The sequence below is a fragment of the Zeugodacus cucurbitae genome, chromosome 2 (genome assembly GCF_028554725.1).
Source record: "Zeugodacus cucurbitae isolate PBARC_wt_2022May chromosome 2, idZeuCucr1.2, whole genome shotgun sequence".
Taxonomy (NCBI): Eukaryota; Metazoa; Arthropoda; class Insecta; order Diptera; family Tephritidae; genus Zeugodacus; species Zeugodacus cucurbitae.
The window spans coordinates 80,268,125-80,288,885 of record NC_071667.1 but is presented as its reverse complement, the minus strand read 5'-3'; the positions used below and the strand labels follow the sequence as shown (position 1 = coordinate 80,288,885).

The 20,761-nt window shown below is 34.8% G+C and overlaps 5 protein-coding genes across 6 annotated transcripts; 4 read left to right on the top strand and 1 right to left on the bottom strand.

The window, feature by feature from the left end:
* Positions 1-458: 458 nt before the first annotated feature.
* LOC105220674 (isocitrate dehydrogenase [NAD] subunit beta, mitochondrial) lies at positions 459-2,820 on the top strand. Its single transcript, XM_011197117.3, has 7 exons — positions 459-636; positions 814-858; positions 918-1,016; positions 1,082-1,198; positions 1,276-1,731; positions 1,793-1,918; positions 1,977-2,820. The coding sequence occupies exons 1-7, from the start codon at positions 595-597 to the stop codon at positions 2,205-2,207; spliced, it is 1,116 nt and encodes a 371-aa protein (XP_011195419.1). The 5' UTR covers positions 459-594; the 3' UTR covers positions 2,208-2,820.
* Positions 2,821-2,954: 134 nt separating this feature from the next.
* Positions 2,955-5,051, top strand: LOC105220678 (uncharacterized). The gene is made up of 5 exons (XM_011197122.3): positions 2,955-3,467; positions 3,536-3,673; positions 3,739-3,898; positions 3,999-4,236; positions 4,501-5,051. Exons 1-5 carry the CDS (start codon positions 3,166-3,168, stop codon positions 4,755-4,757), a joined length of 1,095 nt encoding a protein of 364 aa, XP_011195424.2. The 5' UTR covers positions 2,955-3,165; the 3' UTR covers positions 4,758-5,051.
* Positions 5,052-5,133: 82 nt separating this feature from the next.
* Positions 5,134-6,601, top strand: LOC105220677 (testicular haploid expressed gene protein). The gene is made up of 5 exons (XM_011197121.3): positions 5,134-5,515; positions 5,583-5,717; positions 5,782-5,881; positions 5,943-6,168; positions 6,227-6,601. Exons 1-5 carry the CDS (start codon positions 5,229-5,231, stop codon positions 6,478-6,480), a joined length of 1,002 nt encoding a protein of 333 aa, XP_011195423.1. The 5' UTR covers positions 5,134-5,228; the 3' UTR covers positions 6,481-6,601.
* On the bottom strand, positions 6,513-9,020 carry LOC105220676 (kanadaptin). Of its 2 annotated transcripts, XM_011197120.3 has the most exons (5): positions 8,460-8,688; positions 7,845-8,391; positions 7,643-7,779; positions 7,369-7,554; positions 6,513-7,288 (listed from the first exon to the last, which is right to left on the bottom strand). In XM_011197120.3, exons 1-5 carry the CDS (start codon positions 8,541-8,543, stop codon positions 6,590-6,592), a joined length of 1,653 nt encoding a protein of 550 aa, XP_011195422.2. In that variant the 5' UTR covers positions 8,544-8,688; the 3' UTR covers positions 6,513-6,589. The 2 variants fall into 2 exon arrangements, with proteins under 2 accessions (XP_011195422.2, XP_011195421.2); XM_011197119.3 differs by having other exon boundaries at positions 7,845-9,020.
* Positions 9,021-9,494: 474 nt separating this feature from the next.
* Positions 9,495-19,001, top strand: LOC105220675 (high-affinity choline transporter 1). The gene is made up of 9 exons (XM_011197118.3): positions 9,495-10,507; positions 11,322-11,634; positions 11,787-11,894; positions 11,959-12,114; positions 12,184-12,612; positions 12,683-13,004; positions 13,068-13,340; positions 13,404-13,515; positions 13,612-19,001. The coding sequence occupies exons 2-9, from the start codon at positions 11,469-11,471 to the stop codon at positions 13,921-13,923; spliced, it is 1,878 nt and encodes a 625-aa protein (XP_011195420.2). The 5' UTR covers positions 9,495-10,507; positions 11,322-11,468; the 3' UTR covers positions 13,924-19,001.
* Positions 19,002-20,761: the final 1,760 nt, after the last annotated feature.

Below are 20,761 nucleotides of genomic sequence, written 5' to 3'. Positions count from 1 at the left end.
TAATAAATGAGATAAGATATTCACACCGGTGGCTAAATAATGTAGATGAAGAGGACCTTTGCCATTTCACACTGCATTGTCGATATTAAATAAATAAACATTTAATAAAAGAAGAAGTGGTTTAATGATCTGTCTTAAAGAATATTTCATGTTAAACATTAAATTATTGTTGTTTTTATATAAATATTGTTGTTAGAAATATACGTGGAGGCCTGACATTGGTATCAGCTATATGACATTTTCTATATAAGGGTTAACAAAAATTATTTATATATAAGTATTATATATAATTTATAACCGTATGAGTTTATTTTTTTATCTATATAAAAATTGTTATACATTTTACTCATTTTGCATTTTTTCTGCTTTTTTCAAGTGAATAAAATGGCAATCACATTCCTTCCCAATCATCTGTTCGTGTGCCAATTTGACAGCTGTCTTGTGCTGTTGAATTGTGGAATACTTCCACTGGAAGGTCTTAAATCGATTTGCTGATTGTTGGTTCTTGGTGGGTTTTCCAACTTTACTTTTGAACGGAGCGGAAATTCATATTTTTACCAGGTTTTTGTAACTGTTGACACTAAAAATATAAACATGGCAATGTTAGCAAGAACCTTCGGCCGCACGTTGATGCAGGTGAGCATATCTTAAAGTATTTTAAAACTGCGCTGATTTATTACAACTCGCCAATTCTTACATAAACAGAATCGTCGTAGCGCGAATTTAGTGCAAAATTTGAGGTTATAATCCTTAAATAAAATTCAACAAACTTATTATGGACACTTATGGTTTTTGCAAATTATTTATTTTTAGGCGACAGCGGTCCGCTCCATTCATACTACATCCGCTGTTAATCAAGTAAGGAATATATTTTATAAATGTATATTTTACATTAACTTTTATCGTAAATCTAACAGGATTCTGGTGCACTTGGTGGCAACCGTGTAACATGTACATTGATTCCAGGTGATGGTGTCGGCCCGGAATTGGTCTATGCATTACAAGAAGTCTTCAAGGTAAGTGAAAATAAAACAATAATAAATATATAATTGATTAAAAAACATTAAACATGCTTGTTAAGGCCACTAATGCACCAGTAGACTTCGAAAACTACTTTTTATCGGAAGTTAATCCAATTTTAAGTGCCAAATTGGAAGATGTCGTATCTTCAATTCAGAAGAATAAAGTTTGCATTAAGGTAAGCAGAAAATTGATACACATTTCAGTTATATATACCACAATGAATTCCTAAACTATATATTTTTTCATTTGCAGGGTATTTTGGCTACTCCCGATTACAGCGTTGCTGGTGAACTTGAAACTTTGAACATGAAATTGCGTAGACAGTTGGATCTGTACGCAAACGTTGTGCACGTGCGCAGTTTACCCAATGTGAAAACCCGCCATCAGAACATTGATACCGTTATCATCCGTGAACAGACTGAAGGTGAATATTCAGCACTTGAACATGAATCTGTGCCCGGTATTGTGGAATGCTTGAAGATTATCACTTCCAAGAAGTCCATGCGCATTGCCAAGTTCGCCTTCGACTATGCCACCAAGAATAACCGCAAGAAGGTTACCGCTGTGCACAAAGCCAACATTATGAAATTGGGTGATGGTCTCTTCCTTAAATCTTGCGAACAAATGGCCAAGCTCTATCCGCGTATTCAGTTTGAGAAAATGATTGTTGACAATACAACTATGCAAATGGTGCAGAGACCAAATCAGGTGAGAGCAATATTTTTTCCATTGAAATAAAAATATTAACGTTTATATATAAATTTTCTAGTTTGACGTTATGGTTACACCCAATCTTTATGGTAATATTCTGGATAATATCGGTTCTGGTCTAGTTGGTGGTGCCGGTGTTGTTGCTGGCGCCTCATATTCGGCCGAAGCGGTCGTCTTTGAACCGGTTAGTTGCATATATCAAAATTTTCGTATTTTACTTAACGCACTTGTTATTGCTACAGGGTGCACGACACACTTTCGCCGAAGCTGTGGGTAAAAATGTCGCCAATCCCACCGCTATGCTGCTCTGTGGTGCCAAAATGTTGCGCCACGTCAACTTGCCAACATACAGCGAATTGATCACCAACGCTGTTAACAAAGTTTTGAAGGATGGCAAGGTACGAACCAAGGATTTGGGCGGTCAGTCCACCACACAAGATTACACACGCGCTGTCATCGCCAACATTCATTAAACAAAGCCGCAGCTATGCGCGACCAAACAAATCTAATAATAAAGCAAGTTGAGTAAATTATTTCGGCGAATTACCAGTCACAATAAAAATCAAAGACGATCTGCCATTGAAAAGTGTTCGAAAATATCGTCATATCATATACACACACACATAGTTGAGATTTTTCAGCCAAAATTTAAGCATCCAATGTTGTTTTATCTTTATTTCAAGTATTAATCAGGCGAATATGTACTTTAAAACAAAAACATTTTATGTTATAACCGTTGTTGAAAGCTGTATTATCAAATCAACGATTTACATTTATGCTAATCTAAATATACTAGTTAAATTTTGACCTACCTAGACAAACATAGATATCTAATTATCGGCTAACAATTTGCTTATATATTTATTTGTTTTGTCCTTATGATGTATTATTTAAACTTTTATTTCTACAAAATTGCATGTTACCGAAAATAACTTATTTAACTAAATCCTAAGCACAGTAAACTCTATTATGTACACCATGTATGCCATACAAATATGTCGCAAATGTAGCTGCTGTTCTGTGCTCCGCATTGACGATCATTAAACATGTTGAGACAGAATAAAACCAATTATATTAATACAGGAATTTGAAAAGTGTGTTATTTCATAAGGGTTAAAGTGCTGAATACTTGAACAATTTCGATTTATATTCATTCATTTACGATATCAAGGATGAGTAGTTAAATTTGTCATTGAGCGATAATGAATTGTATTTCAAAATTTCAGTATCTAATAGTTGAACGTGAATTTTTTTGGTTGAAAGCAAAAATATAAAAAAATAACCGATAAGTTTTGCGTAAACAAGGACACATCTTAATGTTAAATACCAACGCAGCAGCTGAACAAGCTTGTCCACTCTGGTGCATTGGGTACACTTAAAGTTTGCGCTAAATCCGTCGTTTCATCAAAGTTTGTGTGTGTTAAATTGGCAATGCTAATGAAAAATCTGCCAGCCTACAGACCACAATGTTGTATTGCGCCGTTGGCAGTGGCCGCGGAGCACATGTGCTTCTTTCCTGAACTACGCTCACAGTATTCCAAGCTACTGGAGCGTTACCAATGTATGGTGACCAAAAATAAACGCATCTGGGCGCTCGCTGAGCCCAAACGTCAAACGGGCAAATATCTGACGCCCTGCTTTTGTCCAGAGATTGGTAATCGCAAGGTGGAGATTGTGCGCGATGATCTACCTTCACGTACTCGTACAGAACAGTTATCTTTTCCAACTGTGATGTAAGTATTGGAGTTTTTCATTTTTTTTTTCTTTTTTGATTTGTTACAACCTTTTTGACAACGCACAGCCGACTTATGCAACTAAAAGAACGTGACTCCTTCAAGAGTTTCAGCAATCAACGTAAATCTACGGTGAATCGCATGTTGCGTAAGAGTATGTTATCCTTGTACAGCCGCTTGACGAACAAGCAACCGCCCACTAAAAAGTGAGTGGCAGCAAGTAAATATTTTAGCTTGAATTAATGTCTTTCGGTTATGTAACTTTTCGCAGAGAAAAGCCACAAAAGCTGTCCGACGCTGAAGAGGCGCTAAGACAAGAACGTTTGAAGAAACTCTCGAAACCACGAGTTGATATTAATAAATTAGAAGAAGAGAAGCGGCAAAAGGCTGCCAAGCCAGAAAAACCAGCGAAGCAACTAAAGCTACCGAAGGTACTCACTTTAGTTATAGTATTACAAACTCCCAAAATTGTTTAACATTTTTATTTCGTAGTTTTTTTAAATATTGTATTTTAATATAACGATTTTACAGGGTTTTGGGTTTATGCCAAAAACCAAGGCGGGCGGCGGAGCAGCACTAAGACGTTTTAAAAATTTGTCCAAACCAAAGCAATATGAGAGCGATGAACCCAAGGAATGGGTGTTGACCAACAATATGAAATATTACACGCCCTCGGAAAGAATTTTAAAAATTTCGCAACCACGTTTTTACGAAGTATTTGATCCAGAGGAGGCATACCGTGTGAAGGAAACAGCGCTCAACTACAAAGGTTTGTTTACATACATACATAATTTAATTTTGACAGCAAATAAAGAGAGTTATGTGAAATAAAAAAAAAAACAAAATTTAAACAAAAATTAAGCAATAGAATAAAATGGACAAATAAATTTAAAAAATATTTATTTAAAAATATGTTATATACTAAATAATTAAAATTATATATATAATTAATATTATTATTTAAGAATTAATTAAAGCAATAATTTAATGTCTGTTGGAAGAGATTAATTAAATTTGAATTGTTTTCTTACAGCCACTCAACGTATTAAGGAATTGGCTTTACCACCTGTTTATCAACACAAACCGGAAGTGAAAGAAACTCCCTTCAAAACGAGTCCAAATGCATTAAAGGCAAAGACATCGCAAAGGATAATGGAGCTGGCCGAACCAAAGGACTACTTTGACAAGCATACGCGCGCTAATCCATATCAGGTATCACCAAATGCGCTGCGTGCCAAAATCACACCACGTCTGCGGGAATTGGCCAAGCCGAAGACATATGCGCTTTAGGATTTCAGCTTGTCGGAGTTATTTGTTTTAATTGAAAGTGCAAATTATGTATGTGTTATATTTAAATTTTAAGTTTATGTTTTTATTAAATAAATATGTAGTTGTAGGTTAAATGCGAGTTCTCATTCCAAAAGACCATGTCTTGGTGGTAGGGTATTGTATTTTGCATCGATCCTGATGGATTCATGATTTGAAATACAGTGTCCAATTGCCAAATGTTATTTTGGAATTTGATCTCTGCATAAGGTAATCGTTAATGAAATATTTGCAATTTTCGATATTGAGTATTAAGAATTGGATTTTCATTTCACTTGAGTCAGTTTTCCACCTGCTCATTGCTTGTTTTTGGCTTTTCAAAATCTAGAATTTCGGAATTATTTTTTCAGAATACAACCATATGAAGTTGTTGTGATACATATTCAAATTCGAAACAAAATTTGTGGTGTGGAAAAAAAATTAAAAAAAGGAAAAATGCATAAATTCTCAAGGAGTTCAAAATGTTGTCCAACATTTGATCATCTGCCCGAAAATATAAGTTGTTTTTTACCAGACATCAACAAGAGTTGGCATCGACTGATGGAACGCCATAAGCATATGTTTACGAAACGTAAACGTTTACTCAAAGTCGCGCAGCATAATCGACCCATCAGAGGACGATTCATACCACAATGTCCTTGTAAATATAGGAAGCCCATTGAATTTGTGCGCGAAATGCCAGTACGCACGCGCACAGAACAATTGGCTTTACCAGCGGTGCGGTAAGTCTACAGATGTGTTAATAGCAATTACAAAATTTTATTGTTGAGATTCGTTTTACTTTAATAGGAGACTACTCTTATTTAAAGAAACCGTTAAGGAGTTGTTTGACCCTTTCCGCATAATGGGCATAAATCGCTTAATACGTCTGAGCTTGCTGTCTGTATATAGTCGCTTGACTAACATACAACCGCCACAGAAAAAGTAAAATTTTATAGCTTTCAATTTTTTTTGTCAAGAAAGAGGGGTCATATTAATATATTTACAGAGTTCCAATACATAAATGGGATGATGCTGAATGGAAAAAACATACAAAATATCTTAAAAAGTTGTCGAAACCTAGGAAAGAGCCAAAGCAACCGAAATTGGTAGATAAAATAGATTTTAAACCAGAAGTAAGAAAATAATTTCATGAATAATTTTTAATAGCCTGTACAAAGAATGAAACTCGATAAGATGACACGCTTCAAAGAACTTGCTTTACCAAAAACGCACGATGAACCAGCTAAAGAACCTTGGTCGCTAACACCAGCCATGAAGACTTATGAGCCATCGGAGAATATAAAGAAAATGGCGCAACCAATAGTGCATGATGACTCCGCGCTTATACAAAGCTTACCACCACCTATTAGTCCAACCGCTTTAACCTATAAAGGTAATTTCAAGCTTACGTAAGAATATGTATAAATATTCAATCCTTTTCTAAATTTTAGCCACCAAACGCACTAAGGAGTTGGCTACTGCACGCGAGAAGGGAGTGGGAGAATCGGACCTAAAGGAGAATCCATTCTCTATATCGCCGAATGCGCTCAAGGCACGTCCCACCGCACGCATCAAAGAGTTGGCTGAGCCAAAGGAATATGAAAATGCACATATACGTGAAAATCCCTTCGCAATTTCTCCGGCTGCACTTAAAGCCAAAGCATCACCAAGGATTATTGAGCTTGCAAAGCCCAAGGGCAGTTAATATTTTGTTACTTTGTAATTTAAAATTCCCAGTTAAATTTAAATTAGTTGTGTTTGTATTTAAAGTTTTTTATAAAAATCCATAATACAATACATGGAAATAAAAGAGCCTAATAACCATATTTGTCATTCAATTCTGTATAACCATCGCCACTTTGATTAGGTGGCGGCACCCACTTGGCATACTTTTCACTTGATTCATGCTCCTCGAGCTCGTCCACATCGATATCTTGTCGCTTCTGACGTTGTCTTTGACGCTGTCTACGCTTTTTTCGCGTACACTCTGTTTCTGTGGCATCTTCAATTTCTGTTGAAGTTGTTTTTGTATCTATTGGTTTCACAGACGAATCCGCCGTTACATGCTCTTCCTTTTCATCCTTTAATATAGGAAGGTCTACAGTGGGTTTCTGCAGCTTTTTACTCTTATCTGACGTTTGCGCAGTTGCCTCAACAATTTCTGTGTCCATGGGTATTTCTTCACTTTGCTCTGCTTCTGTGGCAGCAGCAGCTTCCGTCGTAACAGGTTTAGTTACAACATTGTTGCGTGTCTCATTATCTTCCTCCACTTCCTCTTCATCAGAAGCCAAATTTGCGCAGTTTGCTTCCTCCTTCTTATTAGTTGTAATAATCTTTGCTATTTTAAATTTGCTGAACTGATTGCGTTTACCAATCATGGGTAACTGTCGCTTTGTACTCGAGTCAGCTTTCGCCGTTTCGTTTGGCTTATTTAACTGTAAATCTATAGGTTTAGCAATTTTGATCAGTCTTTGCACTTTTTGTTTTTCGGCATTGAGACGTTGTTGCTCCAACTGTAAGGAAGGATATGTTAAATAATTAGTTTTTGTTGCTTAAAGCATTCAAATATTGAAGTTCAAGTATCAAGTTTTACCCGTAATTTTCGTATTTCTGTCTTATCCAGGTTGGAAGCGTCATCGGTTAAGTTTTCCATAAAGTGATCGAGATCTTCGTTGTTACTAGATTGAGCAGCTTTAAGGCGACGTTGTGTTTCTTGATAACGCGCGATATCATCTGCAACTTTTTGTAGTTCCTCTACAAGTTCTGAGTCTTTCTTAAGCTGAAAATTAAAAAAATAAATATATTAAGATTGAATTTGATATCTACAACAATAAAGTACAATAGAATATGGATTAATGCTTTCTTACCAAATCTTCGTACGTTAAAGCCACATTAGTTGTAGGATTTGATTTTCGCTCTTTCTTTCTTTGAATATCTCCTGTTCTGTCAAGAAAATCGTCATCGTCAGAGTCGGCTTGAGATTTCACTTTTCGCTTTAAAGGTTCTGTTTAAAAATAAGTTATAATTAGTATTTAATATTATTATAAGGCATTTATTTGATATGCTTACCTTGATTCGATTGTCGTAGCACGCCGTGTCGATCTAGCATTCGACAGGCTTCCAAAGCGCATTGCACAACACACTCCTTTTTGCGACCTTTATGCACCACCTCAGCAATAATAGGGCGCCCATAAGCATCATCCAGTGGCAGTTCTACGCGACAAACAAACGAACCAACAGACATTTCATCGCACTTGTACTCCAATTCTAGTCCTTCACGTTCGAAATAGCCACGCAGCGTTTTCTTGGGATCATCGAGAAATAATTCTTCATTGTTGGTGCTTGCAAATGGATTATGCGATAAGTCTGTTTCCTCATCGGCATCTTCACCCATACCCCAACTGATACCCTCATTGCGTTCACGCTCTTCGGCTTCTGCCGCTTTACGTATCGCTTCAGCTGCAGCATCAGCTATTTTCTGTTTTTGCTGTTCACGTAATTCAGTTACAGTTAAATCTGACTCTGGTTCGGCATCTTCCTCTGGTCTTTGCAAAATATAAGATCTTGTGCTGGCACCCAAACGTAACATATGCCCAACACGCACGCGTATGAAAACCTGCGGTGGTATACGTTGTTTATTCAAAAATGTGCCATGCGTACTCTTTAGATCGTATATATACCAACCCTCTGGTGGATCTGCACTCGTATTATCGGAGCTCTCCTCAGTGTCAATTGGTTCCTTTTTGGGGCGATACTGTAGTATTGCATGAAAACGTGAAATTGTTGGATGCGCCAATTCGAGATCGTTTGCCGGTGGTGGTAAACGTCCAAACTTCCAAACTGCTTGCTTTTGTAAATTATCGATTTCACTTATTATTTGTCCGGATTTTAAAACTTCAAATTTATAGTTGTTAGTTGCTGGTGGTGGTGCGGACCATGGCGGCACTTTGTATGGACAAATTTGATTTGCTGTGTTAGCGTTAGGGCCTTTCGCCGGTTCTTTTGTTTTATCTCTGCCAATATCTTTAACATCACTTGTTGGTGTTTCTGGTGGTTTTTCTGTTTTGCTTGCTAAGATTGTTGGCATAAGTGGCACTTTGAATTCGTCCATTTTTGGTAACTTTGCTATATGTTTGAAGCACAGTATTTAGACAGAAACAAATGAAAATTATTAAGAATTATTGTAATTTTCTTGATGCGCGCGAAATGCAATAAACATTTAGTGTACAATACTAAAAATCAAGTTAAACGTTTAAATGTCAAATAACAGCTGTTTATGCGAAAAGAGATTGGTATGCCAGATTGGTAATCGACGTTTTGGTATAACAAGTTTTAAAAAATTCATTAATGAAAAAATAAACAAAATTATATAAATACAATAAAAATAAAATAGGAACTTTTAAAAATTTATGAAAAAATAAATATAACAAAAATATTATAAAAAAAATTAAAAAAATAAAAGTATATAAAAATAATGTCAAATAATAATAACCCGATAAGAATAGGGTGAAAATATTTAATAAAATAATACTTAAACAATAAACTAATTAGAACCCCTTCAAATATAAAATATTATAATAATACTATATATACATACATAGATGTATATATTTTTAATTTTCTTTTTTTTTAATATCTTCCGTATTATTTGTTGTAATTTTATCTATGTATGTGTGTGTGCCTGTACATATGTGTGAATGTATACAAAAAATTGAAATTCCATTTTTCACCACATTTCCCCACCATAGCTTCCAATTTGTTATCGCATTCCATGATGACTCCTACGTAAACTCGCTACCCCTACACTTCCAACCACTCAAATTTCCCGTCTACTTCCAGAAATAAATCAGGTGCTCTGCCACAAATACACACTAAAATTTAACAGTTCGTTGAAATACCTTCACAGGAAGTCTTCCAGGCTTCGACAATCAGTTACTAAATTGCCACCGAAACGTTAGCACCGACTTAGGCGCCGGTTTTTTGTGATGACTGCAGCAAAATAAAATAATTTAAATAATATTATAAACAACAACTAATAAAAACAAAAAATAATAATTTGTTTACCAAAAGAAGCGTCAAATAAAATCTATTGATTTTCAGCTTAATTGCTTTGGCAGTAAACGAAAATTGTCTGAAGTATACATTCAGGCGCACTTTTCATTACGCGCACACCTATCCACCTGTCAATTAGCGAGTCCAGTCAAGTTGGACACTGAAAAGCAAGTTATATACTTTCAGGCGCTTGTCGGTGTGTTTACACAGTAGTGTCGTTCGTCAGCGTGAGGTTTTCGTTTGCGATCATTGATTCGGTTGTACAGAGGAATATTGTACTAAGATCTTAAACTGTATTCGAATGTTACATAACGTGTGTGAGAATATTTGAAAAAAGCGCTTGTATTCTGACTCAAATCCAACGAAATCACATCACACCATCTTTGATGCGAGCGTTTTGTGAATCGACCATCGTTCGAGCACATGTGCGGGCTACATTTTAAAACGCGAAATAGTCCGTCTCAAAAGACGTCCCTGCGCTGGGGCGATAGTTGCAATTCGCAGTAATTGAAATAATATTTGTGCTTGGAAGTATTAAAAAATTATAAAAATTAATTAAAAATAAAATTGGTAATAAAAAAGAAATAAATAATTATTTAAGTAAACAAAACGAAAAATATAAATTAAATATTCTAAATTTAATTGAAAGCAGTCATTAAGCTAAAACGCGTTTCTGAAAGGTGTGTTCACATTAAAAAAAAAAAAAAAATTATTTATTTTACTTATTTTATTCAAGAAAATTTCCATCCATTGCATAATTGCTTGATTACAACGCAAATTCCGTCGATTTTGTTTGTTATCTATACGAGTAATTTAAATCATTAATCAAAGGCAAACAATGCAACCGAAAGCACGTCTTCCCTTATTCCAAACACATAATTCTTGCCCTTTCATACTTTTGTTGCTCTTGCTTCTATTGCATTCTCTGCTTTGGAAGCGCTCATTCGCTCTCTATTTGCCTACTCTCTCCAAATCAACTCAACAATTCACCGTTGTCACTTTCCAATAGTCCATTGGAGCCTAAAGGTATGCTTCGATAAATGTAATTGTGCGTAACTAAGTTGGGTCTGTGTACGCTTTCTGCTCCAAAATTCCAGTCAAAACATTTGTGAATGAATTTATTTGTTTAAACTGACTTACATATACCGTTACTCAATAGCTTGATGACTTGTGTTATTACAACGGTAAATTCCAATATGTAGATTGTGTTCGATCTATTGTCTGGTCTACTTATAGGCGGGATTTGAAATTTTTAATCTCCGCGATAATCAAGAATTAATAATGTCTTGAAAATTTAATTCTCACACTTTTTAGATTTTTCGGCATTAAAAAAAGCCTCTCGAAATTTAAACTTTCTTTTTCTCGGTTTAATCTTTACTTTCTTAACTTCTTAATTATGAAACAATATATTTTTTTTTTGTAATTCATATGTGAGCTTCGAATATATTCAACTACTCATTGTATTTACTCTCTATACGCTTTTCATTTAACTAGTGTTCCTCTGGCCCGAATATGTCCATGAAAACTAAATAATAGAGAAATTGTAACTAAGCTTGGACAAGGTCATCTCACTCGAAACACACGAAAATAATATACAAATTTTGATTGAAACAATAATCTGGCGATAATACACGTCTCAAAATGATTAACATCGCTGGCGTGGTGAGCATCGTGCTCTTCTATCTACTGATTCTAGTCGTGGGCATATGGGCGGGACGCAAGAAGGCTGCTGGCAACGATTCCGAGGAGGAGGTGATGCTGGCAGGACGCTCAATTGGTCTTTTCGTTGGCATCTTTACAATGACCGGTGAGTAGGTTGAGTCGTCGGTGGTTGGTTGGTTAGTCTACATGTTTGTATGTTGTGGAGGTCAAGTGCTGTGGTGACGTCTAATCACCTAGAAATTTTTAAATACCGCAATGACATTGAAATATAATGCATGCTTTCTTTTTGCGGCACAGCAACTTGGGTTGGTGGTGGCTACATAAATGGCACGGCAGAGGCCATCTACACATCCGGACTGGTGTGGTGTCAGGCGCCATTTGGTTATGCTTTGAGCTTGGTTTTCGGTGAGTTTCCTACAAGCGTATGCATTTCATTTTGCTCACATCCACGTTTCGTATTTACTTTTAGGTGGCATTTTCTTTGCAAATCCCATGCGTAAACAAGGTTACATAACCATGTTGGATCCGCTGCAGGACTCTTTTGGCGAACGCATGGGTGGTTTGCTCTTTCTGCCCGCACTCTGCGGTGAGGTCTTCTGGGCTGCTGGCATTTTAGCCGCTTTGGGTGTGTTTGTATTGCGCTTTATGTGTCACAAATTTAATTCCAACTAATGGCTTCGTGTAATTCTCATAGGCGCTACGCTGTCTGTCATCATCGACATGGACCACCGCACTTCGGTGATACTCTCCTCATGCATTGCCATTTTCTACACGCTCTTCGGCGGGCTTTACTCGGTCGCTTACACCGATGTCATACAACTGTTTTGCATTTTTATTGGCTTGTGGATGTGCATACCATTCGCCTGGGCCAATGATCATGTGAAGAGTTTGTCCTCCATGGAGGTGGACTGGATTGGGCACGTGGAACCGGTGAAACAATGGTTTTACATAGATTACGGTTTACTGCTGATATTCGGTGGCATACCGTGGCAAGTGTATTTCCAGCGTGTACTGTCAAGTAAGACAGCCGGACGCGCTCAGTTGTTGTCTTATGTCGCGGCAGCTGGTTGCATCCTTATGGCGATCCCTCCGGTACTCATTGGCGCCATTGCCAAAGCAACAGGTAAATTCAGAAGAATTAATTCAAGTTGATTTTGTTTTTTAACAATACTTTTTAAATTTTTCCGGATAAGCATGGAATGAAACCGAATATGACGGTCCTTATCCACTAACAGTCGAGCAGACTAGCATGATATTACCTATGGTCCTTCAGTATCTCACACCCGACTTTGTGTCGTTCTTTGGGCTCGGCGCGGTTTCGGCAGCTGTCATGTCTTCGGCGGATTCGTCGGTGCTTTCAGCGGCATCCATGTTTGCGCGCAATGTTTACAAATTGATTTTCCGTCAAAAAGCTTCCGAGATGGAAATCATATGGGTCATGCGTGTGGCTATAATAATTGTGGGTATACTCTCAACTATAATGGCGCTGACGATTCCATCCATCTATGGTCTCTGGTAAGTCAGATACATTGATCTCAAATATTTTAACAGATAATATATTCTTTACACTAATCACAGGTCCATGTGTTCGGATTTGGTCTATGTCATTTTGTTCCCACAACTTTTGATGGTCGTGCACTTTAAGCAGCACTGTAATACTTATGGCAGTTTAGCTGCCTATATAGTGGCGCTCTTTATACGCTTATCGGGTGGTGAGGCATTGCTCGGTCTGAAACCTCTCATACATTTCCCCGGCTACGATGAGGAGACACAAACCCAATTGTTCCCCTTCCGCACCACGGCTATGTTAATGAGTCTGATTACGCTGATAGGGGTTTCTTGGTGGACAAAGTATGTACTAACCATATAGTTGGCCAAAGGAAATTTTGGTAATTTTTTCTTCGTTTTTTTCAGAATGATGTTTGAATCGGGCAAACTTCCACCGAATTACGACTATTTTCGTTGTGTAGTGAATATTCCTGAAGATGTACAAAGAGTGGGGGAGCCTTCAGAAGCTGGCGAGCAGGTAAGTGCAGTCGAAAGACCTCTGAAAATTTATTGTCTTCGAAAGTAAAGCTCGGATGTCTATACTTATGTATAACAAATTCCGATTTCTTTTCAGCTCTCTGTTATGGCTGGTCCATTGGCACGTTCCTATGGTGCAGCCACAATGGCTGGCAAAGATGAGCGCAACGGACGCATTAATCCGGCGCTCGAGTCCGACGATGATTTACCTGTGGCCGAGGCGAAACGCATGAATCAGCAGACAGCGCAGGCGCAAGTGCAGAAAATGTTGAGCAAGGCGACGGGTAAAGGTGGTGGCAGCGCCAGTGACTACGGAGGCGGAGATGCTGCCGTTATGGGCATTGACGGCATTTTAGTGGGACAAGGTATGGCTGTGCCAACTGCTGAGCTTGATAATACTGCCTTCTAAGTACATGTTCAAATACACATAAACACACATACATACATATCTACATATAAAATTCAATTTAATTATTTACTTTATGAAAACATGAAAATTCGTTATCAACATAGCATAAAGAATTTAAGCAAAAAAGGCTCATACACACACATACAAACAAACATAAATTCAAAAGCAAATATAGACATACATATATGTTATAGACTTAGAGGGACTTGGTGTAAGGCTTGGGCAAGCAGTTGGATAATTGGAATTTGTGGGCAATTAATGACTAAGCTTATGAAACTAAACATATCAACGCAGCGAAAATGCGAAACAAAACAAAATGAAAAAAACTAAACTAAATATACAAAACTATATATATACATACATACATATATACAATTATATGCTGTTATTAACTATTTTTGTGTAGTGTTGCCAGTGTTAACAGTTTGTGCTTTTTGTTTTTTGTTCAATATGTGTTTTACGGCTAATAAGTACTTAAAGTTGAAAACGTTTTGTAAAAAAACTTTTAAAGTGTGGTAATGTTAAACATTCTATTTGAAATTAGTGTTATATAAGGGAGTATTGTCTTAATAAGTATCTACAGTTATCTCTATAGGTTCGTTTGTTCTATGTATGTAATATCATATGTGCTTGCTTGCAACAGATTCTTATCTATATTATCTATAACAGTTCTTATGGACGAAATTTGCACAGCAAACGCAGTAGTGACATTTCTCGTTGTTGGCTTAAATAGTGATTAACAAACACTAGGTATATGTAATGTTAATTTACCTGCATCATAAATTGTTGAAATTTGTATTTTAGTAAGTAACATACATTATTTTAAATATTATATTAGGGATGTACAAAGTGCTCAGGTGCCGTTCAAAAGTTTATTCATTTATCTATATACATATATTTTTTTAGGATTTCTTGTTTTGTTGCTTTGTTATAATAATAACTAAATTTAATAGTCAAATACCTTGGCTTTTTTGAGATGAATTAATTTTGTTAAATATAGTTGAATATCTCTGCTATATACTAACCTTTAAAGAACACAGTAGTTCCCATATCACAACAGTAGTTCGCAAAAATATGACTATACATAACTGTTAGAGACTCGAACGAAACAAAAATACATATCAGAAACATAATAACCAATTTATGTTGAAGAAACAGTACCTATAATTCACTTGAGGAACATAAAAAGTATTTATCAGATCTGCATTTTTGGAAATTTTGATATTTTTATTATATTTTGATTGTTTATTAAACATTAGAAAAGATATTCTATAAACTTTTGATGTTCTTTTTTGCTTTGAAATGTTTTTTTATTAGTTAGAAAGATGTGTATGGGTCTTAAGAGGTTAGGTGGGTTTCAAAATTTTGGAAATTTTTTTGTTTTTATCTTATCTATCCTACAACAATTTAAAATCGATCCGAATAAAATTCTAAGAGATAGACCATTTCAAAGTTCCGCCCATTAGATCATGTCAGTCTTAATTAAAAATTTTTAATTCGTTTATCTTTAAACTCAGGAGCTCCATTATCCACTTCAAACTTGCTTCTAGATGAATGGGTCTCAGTTGAACTGAGCAGGCGCTGGAAAATCACTAGCGCCTATTCTGTCACTAGATCCTTCTGGCGCAAAGTAAATCGCAAGATGTCAAGGGAACTCTTCGCCCTCAGTAAGGTCAATATTTCCCAAGTCATATGAGTTCTAACCGACCATTGTCCCACGCGGTCAAATTAAAAAGAAGCTGCTTGATAGAGAATGAGTTAGAATCCTCACAACATTTCCTTTCGGAATGCCCCGTCTTTGCGAGCTCAAGACAAAAATTCCTCGGATCTCTTTTTTTGGGCATCCAACCGACTTATCGGATATATAAGTAAAAAACCTCTGCAGATTCGTGGTAGGTTCTATGCGTTTTGTCGTTTCTTAAATTTTAGTGAAAGTAAAATTTTTCTGGGATCACAAACGACTGTCCTTAATAGTCTAAGTGTGGTTAATTTTTAGGGGACAGAAGAAGCCCAACCTTTAAAGGTTAGTATCAAAACTCAATTTCTTGAGTCAGTGGACACAATTTTACGAAATGTTATTAATCGATTTTGATAAATTTTTGCACAGATCTTTGAAATAACATTGCCTAGTTATTGGATTTAATTTTTTTAATGCCAATAAATGACGAAAATTTTCCAAAAACTATTTTTTTTTGTTCAAAGTCTGTTCAATATTCAAAGTTTAATATTTTTCTTTTTCCTTCGTTCAATAACTAAATCTATCCATGTGCTATAGAAATATTTTTGGTTTATTTTATGAACCGATTATGAGTTATTCTGTCTTACTGCAAGAACATTTCTTTTTTTTAGACGTCAAGACAGATGAGGTATTAACAACTGATTTTTGCAAAATTTTTAATTAAAAATAACCCCTAAAGTATCATAAAAGTAGTATAATATCAATCAGTGATAAATTGTTGTTGGAAATTTATTTTTGGACATCAATTAGAAGACCTCTTTAAGGTCGCTTATATTAGATATTGAACGATACAAGTAAAAATTAGATTCTAGCTCTTATTTTGATTCAAACTTCGAACTGAGCAGTTTGCTTGGTTTAGATAAACTATTCCAAATTTTTTTATTTTTATTCATTTTATAATTTTTTTTTTCTAGACAAAGCAATTAAATGAAAAATCTATATAATTTTTGAGCGCCTGTTGTAAATTATTAAGCAATACATTATTTGTAACGTATACATATCAACAAAAAGACAAAAATAATATATTACTGTACATGTAGTAGTGTATGTTCGCTATTGTTGCACTGCAAATGTGGTGCAAAACTCTGTCATGTGACCTTCCATTATTCGAAACGCTCTTCAGCATACAAAAAAATAAATAAATAAAAATAAATGTATGGGAAACGCTTTTAGGTAGTAAACGGTTGTTTGCTGTTGAAAATTAAACAAAAATATTAATTAGAAATAATCCAAGAAAATCTAGCAAATCCTTAACAACTGAGTATTAATGTTAATTAGGGTGTGTTAGCATAAATACACATAAGAAATACATATAGAATAAAGGAATGCATTAAAGCGAGTTGAAAGTTTGAGTTGGAGCAATAGCTGGAAACAGTTAGTTGAAAGGGAGAAAGTACTTGAAATTTATCTACAAATTGTAAACGCATACATATCATTTTAAAGTAAGTTGTGAGATGAGATTAAATATAGACAGTTATACACATATAAGAAAATATATTAGACATTATAATACTAATAATAAAACGCATCCGTTCATAAATGTTGAGAAGTGTTTAAAACTAATCACTTTCCTAACAACATAACCTCTTTGACCTTTAGTAAAGGCTTTTTCTGAAAAATAAGAAATGAATCTGTTTAGAATTGCATTCAAGGCTTGTTAAAATAGGCTGTGGCTGAGTAAAGCTCTGCATTTCCCCGACTATTAATCCATATTGAGTTCAAGGAAATAAACCGCAAATGCTGTCAATGCAATAGTTGAGTTGAGATCAAGTGATTGATCCCGCCAAGTAGTAATTTGTTATTCCATTAATAGGACTCTATGTACTTCGGATAGTTCTCAAATATGAAGTAAGGATGCTGGTTGTAGATCACACAGATTTAGTGTAGACTAACTGACATAAGCTATGTCACAAATACCAAAGATTTTCGATGATCTTCTGCAATTAAAATTTTTTTTGTAAGAATTTAATGGAACTTGATAAAAAATATATTTTTTGAAATTAGTTGGATAGCTAAAACTATCTATAAATCACATACATATCCATAGTATGCCTGCAGCCTACAAAAACTAAAGACTATGTGACTATTCGGACACCCATAGCTTCATATTAGTGAAAACGAACTAGTGAAAATGCAAATATATAGTTGAAATATAAATAAAATATTTTAACTGATAGCAAATTCCCCTCCAACGTCTGCCCCATATACCATACATACTATACATATGGTACTTATTAGAAACACATACATATCAATTATTGGAGAAAAAAGCTAAAATAAACTATTGAACGTTATTTACTGTTATCGTTTTACTTGTACAAAACTAAAATTACTTACAAGGAAGTATACAAAAGAGAACCAACATACATATGTACGTCTATTTGTAGTATATAAGTATTATGAAATGAGAAATCAAACTACTAGCAGACTACATACATATGTTACTAGATGAGAACAAGAATTATATTACTCGCACATACAAATGCATAAAGAAGAAAAAAAAAGAAAAATTAAAAAATAAAAATATATATATTATGACCTAAGAGTGTTTGTATATACACACCTATATAAGACAGCAAGGATTTCATAGTTCTAATATAAATATTATATATAAACACAGATACATACAATGTAAAGAAACCCTCAGTTGTAAACGACCGCAAGAGATGTTGACTGCTTTTTTGAGATGTAAGCATAAGTAATACAAAAATCATGTATGTAGAAACCTTAAAGTTAAAGCAAAAATACAAAGCAAAACAAAACGAATTATGTTAAAATATATAAACTTTAAATATATGTATGTCCCTTGTTAAAAGAAAGTTGCTCGATATTTCATTCTAAAAATTGTGAAAATAAAAATTTATATTTTCGTCGAGTTTGTTGGCATTTTAACCCATTTTAATACAAAAACAAATTATTTAATAATAACTATTATCAACTAAGAGAGTTTACAAGTTAATATTGAGAATCTGAATGTGTTTTTTATGCTTCAAAACCGACATCAATCATTTGTTAATTATAATATTGAAAATAATAAAATATTTCAAGCATTTAAAGTACGAAGGGCGCAGTGTGAATGATTAGTGCAATAACAATAGTATGAGAAACGTTTATTATGAGAAACAGCTGATCTTAGTTAAATGAGAAAGAATCCTTAGATCATTTTCTTTTTATTGTTTATTAATAACTTAATTTGTATGACAAGCTTCTAAAACTTGTCAATCTTAAATCTATTGTTGAAGAACGGGTTTCAGTTGAGATTTAAGAGAGTTTAGATTTGAACTCAAAACAAACTTATATTCAATTAGCGATTGCTCTCAAGATCCTCTTTTTTAAGTATTACTCAATTTTGAGATGAATGAAATGAATGCGCATAAATGAAAACTAAAAACCACCAATAGTTATTTAATGTTTATAATCAATTTCTATAAGTTGTTGTTTTATATATAGTCACATATTAGTTCCTACAAAAAAGTAACACATTTCACGATTAAAGTTGCAGATTTAGGCATATTTTAACCATTTACTTTCAATTATGAGTTTAATTAAACAAAAGACAAACAAAATTTGTGAGCTACTTTAAAAACATAAAAAAGTTAATTAGTAAATTTGTGTTATAAAATAAGCAGTAAATACAAATACATATCAATGTTTAAATATATAGAAAATACACAAAAAAAACACGAAATAATTATGGTTTAATTACTATACACTTACATATGTATAACAAAATACAAGAGAGTGTATTTAATAAACGATAAAAACTTTAAATTATTAGCGGTTTTATTTTAACGGAATGATATATCGGGTGATTCAAGTGGAGGTATTTTTTTCAATAGCCGTTTTTTGACAGATCTTGCGTGAGCCGTGTCAAGCTGTCATGCTATTTTTTGGCATTTTATTCGCTCAACTTATGGCCAACATAATCGGTCTACTGAGCGTACGCAAATGGGACGAAGAACAAGCTAAACATATTCAAGAGCTACCATTTCATTCAGTGAAACAACAGTTTGGTGTGGTTTGTGGGCCGGTGGAATCATTATTATTATAAACCCAAACGATTACCCACCTCCCGCCCAACCGACGCGTGGGGCGCAATCCGCAAACGAGCGGAATTTGCCGAGTCATGAAAGGCAAGAGTTTTTAAGCGTCTAGATCCCAAACTGCTCAGCTACAGAAAGAAAAATTTCAACAGCTAAGATTTAAAATTTACAAAAACAAAAGGTTAAAAAATGTTTAATGTTACTTATTAAGCGAAGACAAAATAGTTTTTTTAATGCTAAAGATCGAATCAGACAGATCAAATGTGCTGGAATGAGAATTAAAATCATAACATATTTGGCGGTTTGGTTCGTTTAACATAAAATTTGTTCTCGAAGATTCTAAAAGTAATAGTCTAAACTGCCTAGATGAACGAAATGGGACATTAAACTTGATATCAGACAAAGGGAAAGAGCTACAAACAGAACATAGAACATCATAGGTTCATATTTCTACAAAAATGATGCCGGTGTGAACATAACCGTCAATGGCGACCGTTATCGCGCCATGATAACCGACTATTTGATGCCTGAAATTGAAGCTCGTGATCTCGGTGACATTTGGCCACTTCCCACACATCGCATCAATCAATGGGTTTATTGAGAGAATACTTCGGTGAACAGATAATTTCAAGTTTTGGGCTGTTCGATTGGCCACCAAGATCGTGTGATATCACACCGTTTTTCGTTTTTCAGTGGGGATATGTCTAAATATAAGTCTAAAGTCTATGCAGACAAACCCGCTTTGATTCAGTCCTTGGAGCTAAACATCACGCGTGTCATTCGTTACCAGTTACCAGTCGAAATCAGTCATCGAAAATTGGACTCAACGGTTGGACCATCTGAGACGTAGCCGGGTTAATCATTTAAAAGAGATGATTTTTAAAAATCAATGCTAAAGAATATTCCCCATTAAATTAGCATTTTTTATGTGTTTTTTTTTTTTAAGTATGGAACCCCGGCATGGATCACCCTTTACTTTAAAACTGCAACAATGCACCCATTAAAAATAAAAATTACCTCGTATGTTTAAAAAATAGTGGGAATTGTAAAATTTAAA

Bases quoted from the DNA above. Each gene is read 5' to 3' on its own strand.
- LOC105220674 (XM_011197117.3), top strand. From the start codon at position 595: ATGGCAATGTTAGCAAGAACCTTCGGCCGCACGTTGATGCAG. The intron at 859-917 runs GTAAGGAATATA...TAAATCTAACAG, and splicing joins CTACATCCGCTGTTAATCAA to GATTCTGGTGCACTTGGTGG. The intron at 1,919-1,976 runs GTTAGTTGCATA...TTATTGCTACAG, and splicing joins AAGCGGTCGTCTTTGAACCG to GGTGCACGACACACTTTCGC.
- LOC105220678 (XM_011197122.3), top strand. From the start codon at position 3,166: ATGCTAATGAAAAATCTGCCAGCCTACAGACCACAATGTTGTATTGCG. The intron at 3,674-3,738 runs GTGAGTGGCAGC...AACTTTTCGCAG, and splicing joins AAGCAACCGCCCACTAAAAA to AGAAAAGCCACAAAAGCTGT. The intron at 3,899-3,998 runs GTACTCACTTTA...ACGATTTTACAG, and splicing joins AGCAACTAAAGCTACCGAAG to GGTTTTGGGTTTATGCCAAA.
- LOC105220677 (XM_011197121.3), top strand. From the start codon at position 5,229: ATGCATAAATTCTCAAGGAGTTCAAAATGTTGTCCAACATTTGATCAT. The intron at 5,882-5,942 runs GTAGATAAAATA...AATTTTTAATAG, and splicing joins AGCCAAAGCAACCGAAATTG to CCTGTACAAAGAATGAAACT. The intron at 6,169-6,226 runs GTAATTTCAAGC...TCTAAATTTTAG, and splicing joins AACCGCTTTAACCTATAAAG to CCACCAAACGCACTAAGGAG.
- LOC105220676 (XM_011197119.3), bottom strand. From the start codon at position 8,886: ATGGACGAATTCAAAGTGCCACTTATGCCAACAATCTTAGCAAGCAAA. The intron at 7,780-7,844 runs GTAAGCATATCA...ATTTTTAAACAG, and splicing joins GCTACGACAATCGAATCAAG to AACCTTTAAAGCGAAAAGTG. The intron at 7,555-7,642 runs GTAAGAAAGCAT...TTTAATTTTCAG, and splicing joins CTTTAACGTACGAAGATTTG to CTTAAGAAAGACTCAGAACT.
- LOC105220675 (XM_011197118.3), top strand. From the start codon at position 11,469: ATGATTAACATCGCTGGCGTGGTGAGCATCGTGCTCTTCTATCTACTG. The intron at 13,341-13,403 runs GTATGTACTAAC...CGTTTTTTTCAG, and splicing joins GGGGTTTCTTGGTGGACAAA to AATGATGTTTGAATCGGGCA. The intron at 13,516-13,611 runs GTAAGTGCAGTC...ATTTCTTTTCAG, and splicing joins CTTCAGAAGCTGGCGAGCAG to CTCTCTGTTATGGCTGGTCC.